Genomic DNA, 23,325 nt, shown 5'->3' on the forward strand with positions numbered 1-23,325 from the left:
GAGGATGGATAGAGGATGGATGGATGGATAGATAGTGTGAATCACTGCACTGGATTCCACTGGATGCTCATCAAGCCGAGTCCATTAGCCAGACTCTGCTCTAATCTGAGCGAGAAGCTTTGCAGCATAATATACTGTCTAAAGAGCTGCTTTCTCTTTATCAGTCAAACCAGGCTTTCACTCTGCCATAAATGGCATTTTCCATTGTCATATCCGCATGGATTCCAATATTCGAGTGAAGAAAAAAGGATTTTTGGTTCAGAATGGATTCTCATTCTGCAGGAATCAGATATGCCTCGCTTTACTGCACACTAAAGATACTAACAGAATATGGAGAGGCATATGCATACACACATTAGTGTTCACATGTTCAGTGAGCTGAGAAGAGAACCACGGCTGTGCGCACAGCACACTTGTGTCTGAGACCTATTGCTCTCTCAGTGCTCTGGGAAATCAAACTTGGGTAAAGTGTTTGGTACTGCACGCATAGACTGAAACATTTCTAAATAATGACCAAGTCAATAAAGGAGGAAAAACTGAGTTGAAAAAAATTATGAGTGTTTCTTTTGGTTGTTGTTCAGATATAATATTCAGCAGGCAGACGTCTAATAGCCATCCAAACACAGCCCTGACATCTAGGCTAAAACAAGGCAAAATTTGGGCTGTCAGTGAAAATTTAATAGGCGTCTAACCATTGCCCAAGAATAGACAAGTCATCAATTTCAAAGAAATGAAACCAAACACCTTGTACTCACTGCTGACTTTGTTTACGTGATGAAATATCATCCAGTTATTTTGGCAAATATTTGACAAAATTCAAGGTTGTTTTGGCTAGAAGTGGCTTAGTCATAGCCGGACTATATCGGGTCTATAGTTAACCAAGATGGTGAAATGATGGCGATTGCTTGCTGGGAACATGGTGAATAGATTTTCCCTTTTGGGTGATCTACCCCTTTAAGATCTTCCATTTAAATGCCAAATGCCTAACGCTCTACACAGTTATTATTGTTCTAGAAATCATTGATGGGTCTTTATACCACAGATGTGTGTTTGTGTACACAGCGTTTACAGTATAGCAGCTAAAAAATCGGACTCTTAGGGGAAGCAGGGCTACGGCCTAAAAATACCCCATATGCCATCTGCCATCTCTCTGCGCCAAATGTTGCTGGATTAGCCCAGACTCAATCATTCAACTGTGCAGGGGCATGAAAAAAGGCTGTCTTAATCTAAAACAGTGTCGTAAATAAATACTGGTCAGGCTAAAACACTCGCCTTGCAGCAATCAGATTATATTCAGCAAACTATCTTGAGAATATTCAATGCAAAACATTCCCAAATATATCTAAATCATTGATGCATATCCTGACTTCAAAAAACATATTTTAATGACATGCTACATTTATCTTAAAGGGACAGTGCACTTAAAAATTACAATTCTGTCATCATTTTTAAAATACGTATCAACTGTTTTTGTTCATACAATGAAAGACAATGGAGTTTAAGATAACGGATTAAAAAAAATTGTTCCACAGAAGAAAAAAGTCATTTTGGAATGACATGAGGATGAGTAAATGAAATGATGACAGATGTAATTTTTGGGTGAACTCTCCCTTTAAATACATCCTTACAATAACACCAAAGGACAATGCAAAAAAAAACAGTTAGGCACAAGACAGCAAGAAAGTAATCATTAAAAAAAAATGTAAGTAACAATATATAAAGTCAATGCATGCCTGACACCATATTGTGACACTCTAGCCTCATGAACTCAGAACAAATGGCTATAGCCTACATGACGGCTTCAGCTGACTGGCTAATCACTTTGTTGCATTTTACCTTACCATGAGTGTTCGGTAGTTTTACTGTGTCCCTGCCAGCATTACGAGAAACATCTCTCTTGCTCTTGTCGATCAGTCCGTCAAACAGATTGCTCCTCTGTGGACTGGGCTTAGAGGCTAATCATTGCGCTTTACCTCGTCTGTCCTGCTGGATGTGCTTCCAGTGACCCAATTCAAAGGATTTAAAACTGCCAGCATGCATCCACGCCACAAAGCAAAGCTCCTGTGATACGAGGCCGTAGCTGAGGGACAGAGTGCATGAAGGTCTGATATATTAACTATGAGATCATGCGAGATCTTTGAAATGGATATGGATCACTGCAAAGTGCAAACTGCAGTTTATAATGAGATAATAAGATGTGTGTTTTTTTTTTAAAGAAGCTTTGCGTTTCATCTCATGGCCTACGGACTGCCAAACAACTTAAAACCTTAATACTGAGACTTACATTTAAACATATGCTCAACTATTACAAGACCTCAGCGCTAAATCAACTGTATGGATTGTCCTCCACAAATAAACTTGATTGATTTACTAGCTGCCCGAGAACTTGAACATGCATTTGGCCTAAGACGCTTAGTACCTTTTTCTATATTAGCTGCTATACCTGGAATTAATTGTTAGTGGCATTGCATCTCTCTAGGCAGGAATTTTATTGGCTTAACTGGTGGGGTTATGTGGGTGGTAAACTGTGTGAGTTTAGATACTTAATCAGTTAATCTCAAATGAGCATGCTTATTAAACTCATCAGTGAGCATTTTATCATTTTCAAGGATAATCACAGCCTTTACGTGTGTGAAACAGTCGCATGGCTTGTTCTTTGAGCTACATCTGTCAGGTAAACTTTTAATATATTTAAAGAAAAAACAAAGTTAACACATATTTAGATTCGATTTCTAATAGGGGTGTAAATCAGGCTTTTCGTCACTATATGATTTGACATCGATTCTCTTAGCTAGAGATACAATAGTCGCAGATACCTCAAAACAAACTATTAGATTCAGGAGCCGCTGATCTATATATCGATATCTGTCGCTATAGATTTGATTTCTGAGAGAGAAGAACAGGCCTAATCTAAAGTGAACCCACCAGAATAACGCCTGACCCCCTCGATTTAGCAATACTGTCTTAAAGGGGCACTCAGTAAGGCTGTGTCTGAAATCTCCCCCTATACTCTAATATAGTAGTTGATATTGAGAGGACAGCCATAGGGGACAGGACATTATTGAGTGCGCTCTTTTAATCCCAAAATGCACCTCAGTAACGAGTGTACAGCCAACGTACACTCAACAGCTGGCAATAACCGAGCACTATGAGCATTGCGGCAAATTAATTCCTGCTTTTCGCAGCATCCATTGCACTCAGTGTCTGAATTCACTCACTCATTTTCATTCAGTGTACAATATTAGTGGAGTAATCATGAATGTGATTTCCTACAATCATGGGGGGTTCCTATACAGCGGCTGCGTTTAAGGGGGACTCTGACTTTTTCCATGTTTAAGTGCTATAATCGTGTCCCCGGTGAATCTACTAACCGAGAAAACAGTAACTTTAGCCGCGTTTCCACCGCAGGAACTTTCCCCAGGAACTAGGGACTTTGTTTGCTATTCGAATCAACAACAGGGTTTTAAAAATGTGACCGATGGACCGACGACGAGGTTCAGGCTTTATTAAAGGGTTACTTCAGCGATTTAGCATTAAGCTTTGTATCAGTAGAAATCCGGTAGTATATTCAAATGATGGTACTTTCCCCCCTCATATCCCACTGAGACGAGAGAATTATGCATTTTATTTCAGGAAAAAATCCTCTGATGACGCAAATATCGTCATTTTGCGTCATCTGAGGATTTTTTGGCCAGAGGCTAGAGACTACAGCCAGTAAATGGAGCCAGTTCTGCATGTTTTCAACCTGCCCATAGGGGTGGGATCTCACTCACAGAATGTGAATGCGCACTGCCGCTCGGATCGGGCATTAATAACGGAGCGATGCGGAGCAAAGTGAGTGTTTCAACTTTTCAATGAATTCCTATGAGAGTTAAGCCTCTATATGGGATCTGAAGACGCGCCAGACTGGACACGTGCCGAGAATGACTGCCGCGCTTACCTCAGCTCTTCTCGTGATGAATGAAATCTGACTCCTGCTGCGTCTGTGCCGTGACTTTCTTTTGGCTCACTCACACGTTATTGAAAAGACACGTTCAGTTTTTATTTGTAGTGTTTATTCTCTAACTGAACGAAATGATTGTATTATTATGAAGATCAAAACGACGGTGGGGGCGGTGTAATGGTGGGCAAGTAGCCGTGGCTTTGCGAATGGCCTCGTAGGGCAGGAAAGCAAGTGCATTCTGGGAGTTGTTGTCTTTCATCCACATGAGACAAAAATATATTTTCTGTCTTTTCTCAGTCTAGAAGGCACCAAATTCAAAAATAATTTCAAATTTCTACTACATAAATGACCCAGTTTAAATACACATTCATCTTCCTAGCGCTGAAGTACCACTTTAAGTTTATTTGCGGAAGACAAAATAAGACAAAAAAAAGTTGCGCGCAGTCCTACGTCACAGGACTTATCTTCGCAGTACTTTAGACCGCGATGGAAATGCAGACAGCAGCAGGTCTGGGGGGAAAAAAGAGTTCCTGGGAAGAAAGTTCCTGGGACAAATTGTTCCGGGTAATTTTGGTGGAAACGGGGCTTTTGTTTTAGTAAGCCTTTCTTTGAAAGCACGTGAAAAGACGAGCCACTCAGATTTATCTCCCCTTCTGATGTAGGAAGGGGATCTCATTATAATATTACCGCCCCTTAATCTGCACGTTTCCACCCAAGGCGCCACTATTTTGTTTTGGCAAGCGATAACGGTGAGCAGGGGCGTAGCTAAGGGGGGGAAAGTTAGGACGATTCTAAGGGCCCACACACTTTTGGGGCCCCCAGAGATCGGTTTTATTAGTAGTTACAGTAATAGTAGTAATGTATAATAAATGTATAATCTACCAAAGAGTTACAAATATAAAAAAATGATGGCGCATTTCCAGCAAAATCCAGCAAAACGCTCCACTCATGAACCGCTCACGCTCACCGGTAAAAACTACGTTCACTCATATCCCACTCCGACATGAAAATTCTCTGTGCTATAATTGTTGCAGCCATTAAGGTATTTATTTTTATATTTATGTTTAAATATTTATGGGGTTTTTTATTTCTATGTTGTCAATCTATGTCGATTATGAAAAGTGAACAGCATGAGATAGGACACATCATAAGATGAATGGAGTTGATCAGACATGATTGTGACCACTTCATTAAGTTTTGTTTTCTATAAATTGTATCTTAATTTTAATCAATGTTTCATCAGCCAATTGGGGCATTCTGGGTTGAGCGAGCGGAGCTTAATTGGTCAGTATTTTTAAATTGCAGACAAAGATTTTGGATAGCTAGGTTGGTGTGGTAGAGGGCCCAACATCAAATTCTTTCATAGGGCCCAAAATTGCTGACGGTGAGCAAGAACCTTGTGTGTATTTGACAGTTTAAACACAACAAGAAATGTGAAAGAGAAGTTACTCACAAGACTTGACGTCTGACAGCCAGTTGTCTGTGTGCGAGTGCTTCAGTGTGCTCAGAAAACGATCCATTAGAAGTTTAAACTAATATAGCTTTGAAACGCATGGAAGTAATACACTTTAATGATGAAAGAAGAACTAAGCTATCCGTGAGAGTGATCGCGATATAGATGATAATCAAAACCAAGCAGATGTCTTGTAAGTATTTGGCAGAGAATCCGATTGAGGCAGTAATTGTGTGGAGAGGGGGCGGCGCGCAGCAGGCAGCAGCTCATTTGCATTTAAAGGCACGCGGCAACGCATGAAAACGTGTGTTAGAAATGGGTATTTACAGCATGGATGATCTGTGAGGTATTTTAAGCTGAAACTTCACAGACACATTCTGGGGACACCTGATACTTAAATTACATCTTGTAAAAATGATAGACATGCACTCGCAAACTTCCCTAAACACTTCCCCTCAAGGGAATCCACACCGCCATTTTGAAGTGCTGGACATTTGGACAGACCCTTGACTCCTTGATTTTGAACGAGGGAACGAATCTACTCAAAATTTACATTTTTACAACACTACCATAGACCAAAATGCACCACAATTGTGACCTAACAGCATGTCATGCTTAATTTATCCCCACTCCACATAACTTGTTGTAGCTACCTTAAGATTAATGTTTTTTTAACACAGTTATAGTTCATTTTATTGTTATCTTTTTGTTTATTTTAATATTTAATATTTGTTTGTATTTAATTTAACAACCCAGGCATACATACAGGCCTATAGAATGGTGCATAAAACAAATTCATGAGGAAAAAAACTGTAAATAATAAGTCAGCTCCAAAGCAGCGTTCCATTTAAACACATTTCAAGGGTTCCGCCAAGGCACTCGTGCAACATAAGCAATGACATATCTGAGTGAACGAGACGGAGGGAAGTTAGTGAGGGAAGGGCATAAAAAATTGGCATAAAAAAGCTTTATGCAGCCTCTTATTCGTCCCAAAAGCGTGATTTTCCCCCAAACCAGTTCAGGGGAAACTTGTATTAGTCATGTCAATCAATGATTGGCTATAGGCCTATACCAAACACTGATCCCTAAACCTAACACTACCCTTAAAGGAACACACCGACTTTTAGGGGCTTTAACTTATTCACCGTATCCCGCAGAGTTAGATAAGTCCACACATACCATGTGCCATAACTCTGTCTGACGCACCCACTGCTAGCCTAGCTTAGCACAAAGACTGGAGGTAAACGGCTCCAGCTAGCCTACTGTGACACAATAACGCCAACATTTTCCTATTTACATATTGTGTAGACATTTTCCATTTGCACCTTTAGTTTATTTCTTTTTTTCTTCATATTTTTGTATCACACTACACACATTGATTCTCTGACTATGATCATAAAGTAAATGCAGGCCTTTTATTTATTTAGCCTAGTTAATAATAATTTTGTAAATTGAATGCATCATGTGATGTCAACATGGTGGGCATCCACAAGGGAGGACCCCCTCTGTGTGAAACATAACAGGTTTTTTTTTTTTTTTTTTTTTTTTTTTAGAAATCAGATGTGGCTGATGTCATCTCATGTGATTGTACATCATTTCTCAAATGTAGCCTACAGCTCATTTAAGTGTGCAAAACTTTAAACCTTTAAATCCCATTAAACCATGGGCCAGAGGAGGTCTCAAAAGGATTTAAACATGACTACTATTAGGCTACTACTTCTGTTACTTTAAAAAGCATAGAAAAGTGTTTCGACTTTCTCATTAAGCACGTTCAAGCATCCTATTATTGTCTCTGGTGCAATACTAAAAACTGATGCACGTCTGCGAATTAGTCTCCATATAAATTGCTGCATTAGATTCCATTATGAGTCCAGCCTGCATCATCTTCCGCAACAAGACTGCCATAAGAGTCATGCATTGGCTCTATACGATGATATATTATTATACTAATGCATTATGCACCCAATACGACGTCAGCAGCGCGCGGGTCCTCTTTCTCAATGTTCACGTTGCACAACCTAATCTTTAGCCCGTTTTGTCAACAAATTCTACAAATAATTCCATAAAAGGGTTTTTAATGATCCAGAGAGACATGAATATACATAGCCTATATTTCCCACTAAATGGGTGACTGGTCCTGTGCATGTGCTGGTTTACTCTTTGTCGCACACACACCTACATTTATCTAACGTTGAAAATGTATATGCTGCTACATATGCACAAGCTCAAGCGGGTGTAAATGGAAATCTTCACGGTATAGTATGTATCTTATTTATATCCTCACGGGGCCGGTTGTTGGACACAGGAGTAAACTATGAGTGCAGCATCACGGTATCATACGCAGCCCGTTTCATTCATAAAGAAGAGACACCATAGCACTGGTGGTGCGGCGATTCACATGCTTTCTTTGACGGATATATGTAGGCAAACCGCGTTTTGTTTAAAAGCATATTTCCTTCTCAACATTTTTCGTTTTCATTACTATTTGTTGTCAAAAGAAAAAAAAAATGCCATCATGACAGTTATGGTCCTGATGTCCACACAAAACAGAAAATGCTGCAAGTATTCAGCAGTTAAAGTCTAAGTGAAATGTGTGTAGGCTACTGCTTGTCCGGGTTGCTTATGCTGTGCAATAAAGAAAAGAAGAAAAAAAAAAGACACAATATACCAGGCGCTAAAAAAATGAATTGATTTCATAGCCTACATCGGCGCGCGATTCGACTCACCTACCTGAACTTAACGTATCCCGCGAGACTGATCTTTGACTGACAGCACAGATGAATGGCAGACTGCACTAATAAGATACTAAAGCATTTTAGACTAATAATGAAGACGTGATAGAGTCCAATCTCAACGGCAGTCCTCTCTCTCCCTCTCTCTGCATCGCACTCACTCGTACACACACACACATACATACACACACACACACACACACACCCTCCTCAGAATCACAACTGGCTTCAGATAGAAGGTGGGAGATTTTTAACATATTGCCTACAGGGGGTGGACAAATTTGCTCCTAACAAAACAGTGCAGTCTCTCATTTTACCGACTTATAATGAATCTATTCAGTAAAATATATGAAATTACTGAAACTTAAAATTTCATATAAATGTGAGTTTCATACTACTAAAAAACAATGAAAAAAAAAAGACATTTTTGTTACACAAATAAAATATTTTAAAAAATTGTATAATAAAATGTAAATAAATGTAACAAAAGAAAAAATCAGAGGCGGACATGCAGTGAAGTATTTTTACTTTTCAAGTAATTTTATTTTTTCAAGTATATGCACTTTATCAGTGATTTTCTTTGGAAAACTTTTACTTCACAACATTCCAAAACATAATATTGTATTTTTTACTGCACTACGTTTCATATTGAATATCATTTTAATACTTACTTACATTAAAAATGTAGTACTGTATACTTTTACTCAAGTAAAAGTAATTCAAAGTTTTACTTGAGTACCAGTAAGAAAGTACATTTTTAAAGTCACTCTAAAAAAAAGGTTCTATATGGCACTAAAAGTTGTTCTTCGTCGTAATCATAGAGGAACCACTTTGGTGCTATATAGCACCATATCTTAACATGTTCTGTATATGGTAGCGGTGCTATATAGCACCTTAGTCAGGGATGTTATAGCACCTTAGTCAGAGAATCGCTGAAGCACCAAAATTGGTGCTATACAGCACTTAAAAAGGTTCCCCTATGATTACGAGCCAAAACCACTTTTAGTTCCATATAGAGCCTTTTTTTTTTTAGAGTGTATTAAAGGGGGAAAAAATATCATATTTCATTTATGAAACGTAGTGCAGTAAAAATTACGATATTATGCTTTGGAATCTTGTGAAGAAAAAATTTTCCAAAGAAAAAAAGTGATAAAGTGCATACACTTGAAAAATGTACTTAAAAAAGTAAAAAATACTTCACTGTCCACCTCTGGAAAAAATACATTACAAAGCTAAATGTTTTTTTTTTTAAATAAACACTTAAAATGCATGTATTAAAATGTATTTTTAAATAAAAAATAAATAAATGGGTAAATACAGGGAGGGTGCACAATATCACCAAAATATTAAAAACATGTAGGGTTCTTTTGAATGCAACTATATGGCAGAACCGTTTTAAAGTGGCCTCTAATATTTCAAATACATTTCAAGTGCCTTTAAAAGCATGCCTATAGGTTCTCCATGAGGGTTCAGCCAGCATGGCAATCTGAGGACACACCAAATGGTGCCTCAAGTACTTCTTCATTGTTACAGTGTTTTGCACACCGTCTCGCTGAGCCTGGAGGGGCTTTGGCTGTGCCTACGTGGCTAACAAGGCAGACAGAAAAGTGTAGAAGCGTCCCTGTCACAGCATCTGTATCTTCGTGTTGTGGAGGGTAATGGTGCAGAGCTCCTTGAGGGAATTCAGTTTTCTCCGTCTGGGAAGGGTTGTCCATCTTAATCTCAGATTTATATAATAATCCTTCTCGAGGCACAATTCTCATAACAGTAATTTACAGAATATTGTGTAAAGGTCTTTATAATACTTCACCGGTATCGGTATCAAACAGCACAAGTATCAAACAAAAGCAAGGTATAAGTCAAGAACATGAACTTAAATGCGTATAAACGTACACTGGGAGTTCATTAAACATGCAGAATCTTTTTTGTGTGGAGAGATGGAGGCGGTAGACAACCCAATATAATCACAATAGACAGGCTGGGCTGTGCAGTTTGATAATAGCTTGCAGGAAGCCAGGCCGCAAACAGCGCGTGGATATTAGTCACCTCATAATAATGTCTGTATATTCAATACTCTCTGCTCGTTGTATTTCTTTCCCTTGCAAATGAAAAGAAATTAAATAGTAAAAACCCATGTCAGATACTAAGAAACAGAAAATTAGGTTAGGCTTTAGAGTGGATGATTAAAGTGATCTGTTCGTTTCTGAGACATTTACATTTATTTTCAATGAGGTTTTCAATAATTGTATGTATTTGTATTTCTCTCTGCAAATGCATTACATTGTTATTGAAGTGTCTGATTAATTGTTGGTGTTTTGTCAGATTACATCAGACATCACATTAAATCGGTGGTGCTGTTTGTCTCCATCTTCCTGTAAGAATCAGTACTGCAGTCAAAGAAAACGCTCGCTATTATATTCAGAAAGAGAGTAAATGCAAAAGTAGGTAAACATTATTGTCAACGCTAATAAATATGTTCGCTTTTACATTTATTTCAGAACAAATGCATACACATTTTTGTGAATTTATTTACCAAGCACATAGAAGTGTGCATTCAATGCCCTATGCTCAGATGCAGTATTCATAGACATGCCATTACAAGAAGTGTCATTAAACTTTTTGGGGTCCCTATCAATTATCCCTTGCTCAGGCTATTTTATCCACCTGGTTAAAGACAACAACTACTGAAATAAAAAAAAGAAGACAATTATGTTTACATGGAAAGTCAGTATAAGTGCTTCAACAGAATGAACATGGCTCAGATAGAGAACCAGATCTCAGGTGAAAATACAGTTTGCTTAGTGTACTAACAGGTGCACTGAGAACGCCATTCACATAGTCCTTACAAAGGTAACCTGAGAATGCTGTTCCGCTATAGCTGGGCTTTTACATGATTAAACAATCAGACAGGGCTTCACACCCTTGTTTACTTCTTGCGCGGAGTCCCTGTGATATACTCGAACTCCCACTTGCACTACAACTTGCCTTCCTTGAACAAATATTGCACATACTCAGTGTCATTGTCCATTTAAACAACATTTCACACACTCTGTTATATGTGTGCACATTTTTTCATTACACTGTATATATTAAATATTACGTGTATATAAATATATATTAAATGTTTGTACATGTAGTTCTATTATTTTCATTAAGGTCACCAAGGAAGCAAAGGGATAGTTCACCCAAAAATTTAAATTACCCCATGATTTACTCACCCTTAAGGCATCACTTTTATATGACATTCTTCTTTCAGACGAATCCGAGTTATATAAAAAAAAATGTCCTGGCTCTTCCAAGCATTATAATGGCAGTGAATGGCAGCCCATGGCAGCATGGCTTGAGGGTGAGTAAATAATGGGATAATTTTCATTTTTGGGTGAACTATACCTTTAAGATCTTAATGCTTTTGCATTTGATTTCTTAAATACTAGTGTAATGGCCTATAAAAAAGTAAAGTTTTCTTTAGAAAAAAAATAAAGCTTTGAAAACATACACATTGTACCGCAAGATATAATATCCCAGCTAGTTATCTCAAGCTAAATATTGAATCTATGTCATTTGGTTATCACATACAGTATATACTTTATGCAGCATGAAAGTACAGTATTTCAAGCACTACAAATGTTACGATGTTGCTTTTAAAGGGAAGGGTGCACAGACTCGTTTCATCAATCTTTCAACATAGCCATCAACATTCATTTAATCAGATCCTTAATAAGTTACTTAAATTATTTCAAGATTGTAGACATCAAGGCTTCACAAATGATAAAAATTGATTCTTGATACGAATCATTGACAGCTCTGACGATGCGAGTCATGCGACAGGTGGAGGAAAAAGAGCAAAAGTACGCAAATTATCTTTTTGATTACTGCCTCCAACATCTCCTGTTATAAAGAATGACTCATGAAGCCATGGCCTTTTTTCTTTCACTGATACGTGCAGCTTGAGGAGGTATAATTAGTCTTCTCAAGTTCAGCATACTGAAAGGGTGTAAAATGGCTTCATATTTCTCGGTCCACTATGGAAAAACAAACTGATTAATACAGCTTTGTTACATAACAGCTTATTAACCAAAAGGAAATATTATACTGTGTTTCCTAATACCCATGTATAATGCATTGACACCCTAACCCTTTAATATTACACTGCTAATAGTTTTTCAGCAAGGGTAAACCTGGAGATGTACTGTATAAAAAACAAAACAAGGACCATGTGAAGATAAGGTGTTTATCTAAAAAAAAAAAAAGAAAAAAAAAAAAAAGATGCTCTTAAAACTCACTCACTCAAATTCTTACTGTAACTGTCCATGACTAGACGGGCACTGGACAACGGTTTCAAAACAACAACACCATCCACTGAATCTCCAAGTTTGTTCATGGAGTTCATTTTTTGGGTCTCATTTTCTGACCTCAAACCCACAATACAACAAGTGCCCAACTACTCTAACAGCAATCTACAACATCAACCATTGACCCCTCTAGTCTGACAACATCTTGGATTCGTCACCCTCAATCTGCATGAAGAACCAGACCGGGGCTGCATCCGAAATCACATACTTCCCAATTAGGCGAAAAACAGCAGGTCACAAAAGTAGTATGCCCCATTAAGAGTAGGCAAAAATTACCCGGATGGCCTGTGAGATTTTGAAGTGTGCATAGAATGGACATTTTACTGTCCCATGAGGCCACTGGAAAGGACTTGTGAATGACAATGAAACGACAACTGTAGCTGGTAGGATACATGATAAGGGCAACATGGCGAATGTCCAGATCACATTCATAAAACACACATTCACACTACATAGAACACTTTTTAGCAGTCAAAAAGTAATTACTTATTCAAAATAAGTACCTACTCCGAGTATGCTATTTCGGACGCAGCCAAGGTGAGCCGTCAAGCCCAGACAGTTCAGCAGGTGGGGGACCCTGGGTGAGATGTACACTCAATTACTTGCATCACTGAAGCCATAAGTGGGCCACCTAGACTCCTAAATAAAACTGACCCTACAGGACACAACTTCAAAAGTCTGAAGTTCAAGGTCACAATTTAAAATACATGCACCTCAGCATCAACCTAAATACACTGACCTTGATCTTACAGAAAGGGGGATATGATGCATTGAGCACAACTTTAGTTATCATCCAGAGCTAGATAACAGCAAATGCCATCCTATATCAAAACATATGTTGGTCATGCTTGAAACTAATACACTGAAAAAGACAAAATTATGAAAACAAGCCTATTTAACTTTAGCCAAAACAGAAGCAACTTAAAGTTCAACTTTAGGTCATATTTGGTGAGAATAAATGAAGACTACTAATATAAATGTGTAGAAGGTTTATATTTAGGCATAGCTCTTTCCAGTTTTATTTATTAAAATACAGTGACTTAAACATTTATTTCATTGGTCAAAGTGCTAAAATAATGTATAGGATGCACACACAACAGAAATGTGAAGTTGAAATAAATAGTATCCCAAGAACAGTTGTGGACCATTTGAGAAATGTAAGAACTTTTAAGGGCCATTTAGGCTGCCTGGCTCAGATGCAGTAGAGATGAATCCTTTTTAGTTGGTTTTAGTGGCTAAATAAATGAAAGAAATGTAAACACATGGCTCCTGGTAAAATGAATCTTCACATCCCCACCTTCAAATCATTTATTCTTATCACTGTTCAGCAATGTCAAGCCTGTTGGAAAAAGGCAGAGGAAAATTGGACCATACAGATTGCTGACAATGCCCAAATATTGATTAGTTTACACCAATACAAAACTGAACGAATTATATAAGACATAAGCACGAATTTAACAACAGACAGAAACTAAACAGATGATTTCTGAGGATTGAGAGCTATTGTTTACCTTCCTTTGCCACACTCTCTGCCGCACTCTTGGCCTTGCCACTCAAATCGCTGACAACGTTGTCAAATGCTGCTTCATGCTTGAGGAAGAAAGGTCTAACCACACGTGTGTATATGATCTGAGAGCCATTCCATGAGACCGGAGCCATGCACCACAGCAGAAACAAGCACTGAAAAATATGAAAAATGCAATAATTTTATTTTTCTTCATAAAGAAATCAATAGTTTATTCAGCAAGGCTGCAATCAATTCATCAGCTGTGACAGCAAAAACATTTATACAGTTTCAACGATTTCTATTTCAAATAAATGCTGTTCTTTTGAACAGTTATAACAAGAAATGTTACTTGAGCACAAAAATCAGTATATTAGAATGATTTATGAAGGATCATGTGACACTGAAGACTGGGGAATGAAAACTCTCCAGAGATTGAAAATACAGCATTGCCAACACATTAATAAATTACATTTTAAAATATATTAATGAATTCGAAGTTGCAACCGACTTTACTTCAGTGTTATGTTGTGTCCAAGAGAAAGGGTTTTATTTTAGCGCACCTCCTCTCCATCCCTCGCCCAAGCCATCAAATCCATCATCAGACAAGGAACACCATTCCAGAGTGGAAACAAATTTTCAGATTTTGATTAAAGATTACCACAGATTAAATGTTCTACAAAAGACTAATAATTAGTCTAATTAGTTAAAGAAACCAGTATTCAAATTTCAGTTTTAAAGGGGTCCTATAATGCCCCTTTTTAAAAGATGTAAAATAAGTCTCTGTTGTCCCCAGAGTGTGTATGTGAAGTTTTAGATCAATATTCCCCACAGATCATTTTTATAGCATGTAAAAATTGTCACTTTTTGAGGGTGAGCAAAAACACACCGTTTTTGTGTCCCTTTAAATGCAAATGAGCTGCTGCTCCCAGCCCCCTTTGAAGAAGAGGCAGAGCTTCAAGAGCTTGAGTTAGCAGCTCCGATGCAGACTCAATGAAAATGTCCGAAACTGTTCCTTTTATGTTCAAACCGGAGTCGTACAATGATGGAGAGACTCAAGAAGAAGTGACAACATGTAGAATGTAACAGGATGTTTCTGAATAACTAACCATTGAGAAACATCCTGTTGCATTCTAGTCTGCACAGTAGCGATCTCGGGACCGGAGTTGCGCAGTAGAGAGCAGGAAGTAGAGGCGCGATTATCAAAAGCCCGCCCACACTCTCGCAGATGAAGAACAATTCATTATGTTGGTGTCAAATAAACAGTTATAGAAATTAAAGCTAAAGATCCAACCTCCTCCTGAAAATCCCGAAAAAAGTCTGTTAGTGCCTCAGTGACAACTTCACTCAGAGAAGCCGTCAAACTCAGTTGTCAATCATGACGTCACACCACCCCCTTTTTATAGCATCAAATAACTAACTAAAACTAAGCTTAATTAAAAAACGAACACTTGAAATTAAATCATCATAATAAAAACTTCCTAAAAATGACAGAAACCATCTTTATGAAACAATTATTTAAAGTGTAAGTGAATTGTTTAGTTTGTCTCGCGTCCATTCTAATACATGGAGAGGTGGGGTTTAGGAGCTATACTGGGACCGGCCACCGGGGGGGCGATCGAGGCGCGGAGGCTTCAGTTTCTGACAAGAGTGCTACAGGCATGGGTCTAACAGCGATCGTCAATGTCAAAATGACTGAGATGGCCAATCAAATCAAAGTAGGCGGGGTTTACGTTCTCTTTTGGCTCGTACCGGTCTATGGCTCGTGCACACTGCACAGTCTTCACACACAGACGAGTGCGTCAATCTATTGCTTAATGCCATTGCTGAGAGAGACTATTCTTTCCGGTCAAATCACAAAACAAAATGCACACAAACGTGTCCATGCTCTTAATATACAATCATTGATGAACATTTTTGCTTTTAATGAAGAAAAACTATATGAGAGCGGATTAGAACCCGGAACCTTTGACACTGTTGACAAAAATTCTACCACCAGACCACTAGGAAATTCGAAAAATTAATTGTGAATCTATATGTTTATTCACTCACTCATGCGAAGAATATCGGGACTAATAATATATTTGACGCAAATTAATGCAAATATTGTTTACAAATAGTCCCAAAAAGATTATTTCCCAACTAGAATTAGACCTAGAATTTCGTTCACTGTTCTGTTTGACCTGGTTACGGCCTTGCTGTGAATTAGTCTATTATTTAAAATAAAATTTAAATAATTCATTATTTCATATTACATTTCATATTACATTTCTATAGGCTATAGTGAGGTCACTAACCCGTGAATAATCCTGTCTCTACCAGCTGTTTGTTGTATCCTTAAAAAGCGATTTCTTTAAAGTGGGGGTGAAATGCCACACGTTTCGGAAAGCTTTTTTTTATGGGTCTGCGTGACATCAACAAGGGCGGAACGTCCTTGTACGGGCTCTTCTCCCGGAAGAGCGTGTGTGCAACTAGAGCGAGAGAGCAAATGCACGCTTATTAACGCGCTGTGCTCGGCTTTAGGGAAGCCGGCTGCGCTACAGTCACAGGGCTTCACAAAATCAACCAAAGAAGTGTGTTTTTGGTTGTCAGGGCAAGACAACCCTGTACAGCTTCCCAAAGAAACCAGCGTTAATGGGACAGTGGATGGAGTTTGTCTTTCCGGAGCAGCAACAGAGTTGTGCAAGTGTTTTGTTTGTTCCCTGCATTTCGGTGACGATGGTTATAAACAAGGCCCAGTTCGACCTGGTGGTTATAAACAAGCCCCCACCCCCCTAAAAGAAAATTTTTTGTTGCTTTGAACTTTGAGCGTATAAATATGCAGATGTTGTTTATGTTCAAACAGCAACATTACACACTAACATAAATAACAAAAATTAAATCATAATCAACACCCCATGAATAACTGAACATTCCTTGTGGTTTACATCAACACAGCTGGTTATTGACAATTCAGTGCTCGAACAGTCCCTTGGCTTTGACATAAAATCTCAGCTACCTCTAGTCAAACTAAATAATCAATACAACCTGTAACACTTTACACTAAGGTCTCATTTGTGAACGTTGCTTGATGCATTAACGAAAACAAACTAAAAAAATTTTTAATTTATTTTATAATACTTATTAACCTTTGTTAAAGGTTCAGTGTGTAGTATTTATGAGGATCTATTGACAGAAATGAAATAATATACATAACTATGTTTTCAGTGGAGTATTCTATTACCTTAGAATGAGCCATTTCCATCTTCTGTTGGTGTGAAATAAACAGTTATGGAAATGTAGAAATGAAAGCTAAAGCTCCAATCTCCTCCCAAAAATCCAGAAAAAAATTCTGTTAGTGCCTCAGTGACAACTTCACTCAGAGAAGCTGTCAATCATGACGTTACACCCCCCGTTTTTATAGCATCAAATAACTAACTAAAACTAAACTTATTTTAAAAAACGAACACTTGAAATTAAATCATCGTGATAAAAACTGACTACAATGACAGAAACCAACTTTTGGAAAAAATTATTTGAAGTGTAATTTGACTGTTTAGTTTGTCTCATGTCCTCCACGAAAAGGAGGGGGTGAGCACTGGGGGGTGCAATTCACAACCTCACCACTAGATGCCACTTAAAATCACACACACACACACACTGCAAGTGTGTTTGTTTGTTCCCGGTCATGAGTCGAAACCAGAGCGTGTGAAATTGCCATGATGTAGTGTGTGTGTACGCTCGTGACTCTTTAGCTCCGCCCACTGCACATCGCCACAAGTTCAGCTGTTTTCGGAAAGAGTCTGTCTAGCGTATCTCCCTTTTATAAATATGATAAAACTAAAGACTCTTCCGAGATATGAAGGATGCAGTACTTATTTATAGGTACTCAAGATTAACATGAGGTTGGCAAAAACTGTGTGTTATGTACCCTTTAAAATATATTGCATGATGGAGAAAGTGCTCTCTGATTATGCTATGTTAGCTACAAAATTTGCCTGAGGCATGGTAAAAACATTACTCGCGGTGAATCAAGAAAACAAGCAATTCAAACATTAAGACTAACCGTGTTGTGCTGTTTAACAATGACTAGTTCTGTTGAAAAATGTATATCCAAACAGTTGCTCTCCTGTCTAAAAAATCAAATTAACAGGCGACGCAAGGATGTCCATAACACTGGTTAAAATAGCTGATTTCTCTGGATAAAACATTGTTGGAAATTTTTGGGATAATGCAAGTACACAGGTAAAAAAAATATATATAACATTGTTAGTGGTTTTTGGATTATTTTAATCTAAAAACCTCACATATTGCGCCTTTAACAAATTAAACCTTACTAGTACTCTTATAAAAAGTGTTACCATCTAACCACATCCACACCAAACTATCCAAATTAATTAGACATCTCATTAAAAAGTATATTTTAATTAGGAATTAAAATTGAAAAATGCATATAATGCAGGACCTCAGCTCAACTTAGTCAGCTGCTATTTCATTTGTATAAATTGGCTATAAAACACTCAGTCAAATTTAGAACAAGGATCAAAATTGAAATGAGGCGGTTGGTCAAGTTGGCAGTTAGTCAGGCATACTAAATATACACTATGCAAAACCTTTCAGCATGACCTACATACAAATACATTTACAGTCGTCCTCCTACAGCAACCTACAACAAGGTGGATGGTTTCTAAAACAGATCTCCAACATACAAATCTGAAAATACAACCAATGAAATATATTTTGATACTGAAACACCATACCTTCCCAGCATAGTAAAAGGGAAACCAGAAGAGGAAGATATCAGAGAAAAATTCAGCCACACTAAAGAGTCCATAAACCACCCAGTATGTTAGCCATTTGGTGTCATCTTCCTTATTGTTACTCTCGATGGCTTTGATGCTGCAAGAGGAACAGAATAAAAACAGGCAGATTCAGTGTGGGTTGTTCTCATTATTGTGCTGTGGTTTCATACAAACACATATATTTGTTTGTGTGTGTGTGTGTGTGTGTGTGTGTGTGTGTGTGTGTGTGTGTGTGTGTGTGTGTGTGTGTGTGTGTGTCCAGGTCAAGAATCTTCACCAATAAGCAACTACATTTGTGAAATTTGACATGTCACGTATACTTACGAGACATACGCTGGGTATATGAATCCAATCAAGTTGCAGAGGAGAGAGGCACCATATCCAAATATCAAATAGAGTGCCACAATAGACACAGCACCTGCAGAACAAACAGAGAGACATGATAATGCCATTATTCAAATTAAGAACGGCATTTAGGAGCACAAGCACTGATGACTTTGCATTTGGTGTCATTGTTGACACCTAACAGGATAGAACAAGAACAAACAAAGGCTGCTCAGATAAATATTGTTTACATCATGATAAATGAGTCCTAGTGTCCTCTACAGAGGACATAGCATAAAATATATTCTTTCCAACAACAACAAACACCACAATTTGTTTCTTATGCACCAAATAATGCAATGTAACATAAAAAGGTTCTTAGGGGGATATGTGAATGTAAGAGAGATTGTCATATTTTGTCCCCAGTCAGGCTATCCACTGCAATTCTGAAGAGACACTTGAAGACATACTAGATGTTTAAAAATAACCCTTGGGAGTGCCAATTGGAAGAAGAAATTAGACCCAGAGAGGTCTTACAGGGAACAACCACATCACGATTAGAAGGACATTTCCGGTAACCAGTCAATGCAGTTGAACCACAACCCATTAACGCACCTGATAATGGCACTTGATAGATGTTTGATGATTCTTAAACCAGCATGCGGATAAAGAGCAATAACAGATAAACAGATGTAAGTGCACCAGGGAAATGATAGATAACCCTCGGGGAAAACTGTGCGTGCAGCATCTGTTCTTGACACACACACACACACACACACACACACACACACACACACACACACACACACACACACACACACACACACACACACACACACACACACACACACACACACACACACACACACACACACACACACACACACACACACACACACACACACACACACACACACACACACACACACACACACACACACACACACACACACACACACACACACTTGATTCGTGAATGAATCAATTAATCATAACGAATTGGTTCAACCGATTCTCAGATCCGAATCGGTTCAAACGAGTCAACAACCGCCTGTTAAACACTTCAATCTAAAACCGTAATTAACAACAGCATGTGCTACAAATTACTTTAATTGAACTGAGAATGCAATAGGCTACCATGCCGTGATGTGGGAAACCGCGTAAAGAAAGTTACGTCAAAAGAACCTCTGAATCGGTTTAAGAACAGGCACTTTAAAGGAACCGAAACAAATGACTCGGACTTCCCTTTTCAACTATCAGTATGACTCTCAAAGCCCTTTGCACTCTTTTGCAACATTCAACAACGGCTTTACATATGGGTCAGTGTAACTTCGCTTGTTATGAACTCAAAGAAAAGAAAATCAATATTCGACGGTAATTTAAACTCACGGAAGCCCAGCAAACAGCTGACAGATGATAGCAAACAAAGCTTGAATAGGCTACATAATGTACGGTTTACTATTCCTGACTAAATAATTAAAGCTGCTTCCAAACGAAGGATTAAAAAAGGTCACGTACCTGTTGCAATGTACTGTTTCTGAACTCCAGTTTTTTTCTCTAAAACCGATAGAAAATCCGTTACCACGTTCTTCTGCTTAAAAAACGCTTCGTAACGTTCTGTTACAGTGTTTAACATTTTGTCTCCTTAATTACAGTACGGCAGACCGTAGTGACCAGAATTGTAAATAGTTTAACAAGCCAAGCAAACTAACAGTATACTTGGGGAAAGTTTGTCCCCTCTCAGAAGCAGCACTGGACTGGCTCGACACAAGCGGGCGCTGCGCACAAACTCTATGACAACCAATCGAATCTAATAAAAAATATATGATTCCACCTCCCTCACAGGTGATTACGATTCTGCTGAAATGCTGACCAGGGAGCTGCTGCGCCTTTGAGAGAGCATTGAAAGAAGGAGGCGTGTTGGAGAGTAATGAAAGTATGGCTTTGTTTCTTTTTCAGGAGAATAAAATGTGCTCTCCTACTATTTCCTCCTACTATTCATTTTACCCCCTAACTGCAGCCTGCAGCCCTATAAGATGAATGCCATGCCAATAATGCAAATTTTCCCATGATAAATTTCAATTTGTTTAGTCATGAGTTTTTAGGCCAACTCAAGTCAAAGCTAATTCGCAGGCAAATGTAAAGACAAGTCATATCAGTTAGACCTAGTTAAAAAAAAAAAAAACACGCACAGCTTCTTCACAATTGACGTTTGAGTTTTGTTATGTTATATGATATATTGATTTTAATCATTCATTCAAAAAACTCTCAGGAAATTCAAAGGGAACCCATGGCTCTGATATGCTGAACAGCTTGGCTATAGATTAAATCTTCTTTCATAATGTCAATATCAAAACTAGTCTTTATTAATCTTTAATTTTAAATACCATACAATTTTTTTTTTTAATAAAATGGCCTAGTAAGCACTGGTCTTTAGCTGTTTATTTCAAACACATCTGACTGACATTTTTAAAATGTGCCAGGGGAGGGCACTCTTCTCTTCTGTGATAGTTTCGCCATTCAGTTCAGTTACAACAGCTGTGTACTGATCTCATTTTATGTTGCAGGCTGTTTTGAAATGTTTGCTCTTTTAACTGTTACATTACTACTTTGACTGAACTTGCACTAAATTAGTAGGGTGAGTTCAGCAAAGATACATGGGACAAAGATGAAGTTTCATTGATTGCCCTTTAAACATCAGAAGGCAATACATCTTTCCAGCCATTAATAATTGCCACAAGACTGTTTCATTCTGGAAATGTTTTTTTAGTAGATCAGACGTCAGTAGATATCTGATCACCCATCTTTGTAATATAAGTCTTTATTAAGAATATGAAAAAAAAATGTTTTAATGATTGGATGCTAAATTACAAAGTAATCTATAGCCTATTACAACATTTATTTTATTAAGGGTTTCAATTTTGCTTTTCATTTACAAAATATATTTTTTGGCCCATATGCTAATATGGAAACACATTTGACAATTTATCACTCATATTAATCTTAGTTGCTTCTATCATAACTCATATGGAATTCCAAACCTGCCATTATTAAAAATAAATAAATACATAAATAAATATACAAAGAAATGTAAAAAAAAATATATATATATATATATATAAATACATATACATAGAAAAGCAAAAAAACGAAAATAAAAAATTATTTATACATTTCTTTCCTTATTTATGTATATTTATTTTTTTCCATATTTATTTATTCTTTTATTTATTTCCACATTTATTCATTTCTACATTTATTTATTTTTACAATTATTTATTTCTACATTTATGTATTTCTACATTTATTTATTTATTCCTACATTTATTTGTGCGTAGGGTAATGAGGAGGGCGTGATTTACCTCAGACATAGCAATCGAGCTCAGAGTAGGTGAGGGCGAAGGGTTGAGGCCACAGTGACACCCTGTGGTCGACATACAACAAGTATAGCTCACTGACGTTCATACTGTCTGTGACTTCGATAGGTATATGGTCAAAATCTTAAATTTTACTGTATGACATGGATAGGCTACTCTTTATTCCGGACATGGCCGTAGAACATCGTCTGGTCTGGATTTGTAAAATGTCCTGGGCTAACAAACATGATCAGCAACATCTTCAACAGACAGGGACTCTGAAATGGAAGCGCTTTTATTTTCCATAGCGGTCAGAACACACAGAAAGGAAGCTGCACATATATATAGGCTACAAATGACACAAGCTTATTGATCCGCATTCCATGGAAAAGTGTTGAATGTTGAAAGTGAAACTCAAGATGCGTACGTGACGTCATGACAAAGCGTACCTGGTCGCGTTAGTCTTTTGATCGGCAGGGGAACTTTCAACAATTTCTCCATAAATTGATAATGTTTTAAATATGGATATTTTTCTTACACAAACGCATCAATTCGCTTCAGAAGGCCTTTATTAACACCCCAGAGCCGCGTGGAGCAGTTATTTGATGGGCAGATGCACTTTTTATGGACTTCAAAAACAGAGCAACTATGAATCCAATTCTAATGCTTGGATTAGCCTGGACTTTTGTAATATAACTCAGATTTTATTCGTCTGAAAGAAGAATGTCATATACACCTAGGATGACTTGAGGGTGAGTAAATTATGGGCTAATTTTCATTTTTGGGTGAACTATCCCTTTAAGCCGCCTTTCCACTGCACACGACATTCGGACACGACTGTCGGAATTTGCCCCCTAGTGGCAGTCGCACGGAAATTTCA

General features: G+C 37.8%; 2 protein-coding genes across 3 annotated transcripts in view; both read right to left on the reverse strand.

Annotated features, from left to right (window-relative positions):
- Positions 1–8,287, reverse strand: part of diras1b (DIRAS family, GTP-binding RAS-like 1b) — a 24,491-nt gene extending 16,204 nt beyond the window's left edge. The window contains exon 1 of one of the 2 annotated variants that reach the window (XM_079820564.1): positions 1,842–1,944. The gene's annotated coding sequence lies outside the window, so the exon portion shown is untranslated. Of the gene's footprint in view, positions 1–1,841; positions 1,945–8,126 lie in introns of those variants that run through there. The other variant, XM_079820565.1, reaches the window with a different exon arrangement.
- Positions 8,288–10,601: 2,314 nt separating this feature from the next.
- LOC307127490 (receptor expression-enhancing protein 6) lies at positions 10,602–21,061 on the reverse strand. Its single transcript, XM_079818739.1, has 5 exons — positions 20,608–21,061; positions 19,090–19,183; positions 18,724–18,862; positions 13,992–14,160; positions 10,602–13,819 (listed from the first exon to the last, which is right to left on the reverse strand). The coding sequence occupies exons 1-5, from the start codon at positions 20,723–20,725 to the stop codon at positions 13,785–13,787; spliced, it is 555 nt and encodes a 184-aa protein (XP_079674865.1). The 5' UTR covers positions 20,726–21,061; the 3' UTR covers positions 10,602–13,784.
- Between the last annotated feature and the right edge of the window lie 2,264 nt (positions 21,062–23,325).

The sequence above is a fragment of the Gobio gobio genome, assembly GCF_949357685.1.
Source record: "Gobio gobio genome assembly, chromosome: 6".
Classification (NCBI taxonomy): Eukaryota; Metazoa; Chordata; class Actinopteri; order Cypriniformes; family Gobionidae; genus Gobio; species Gobio gobio.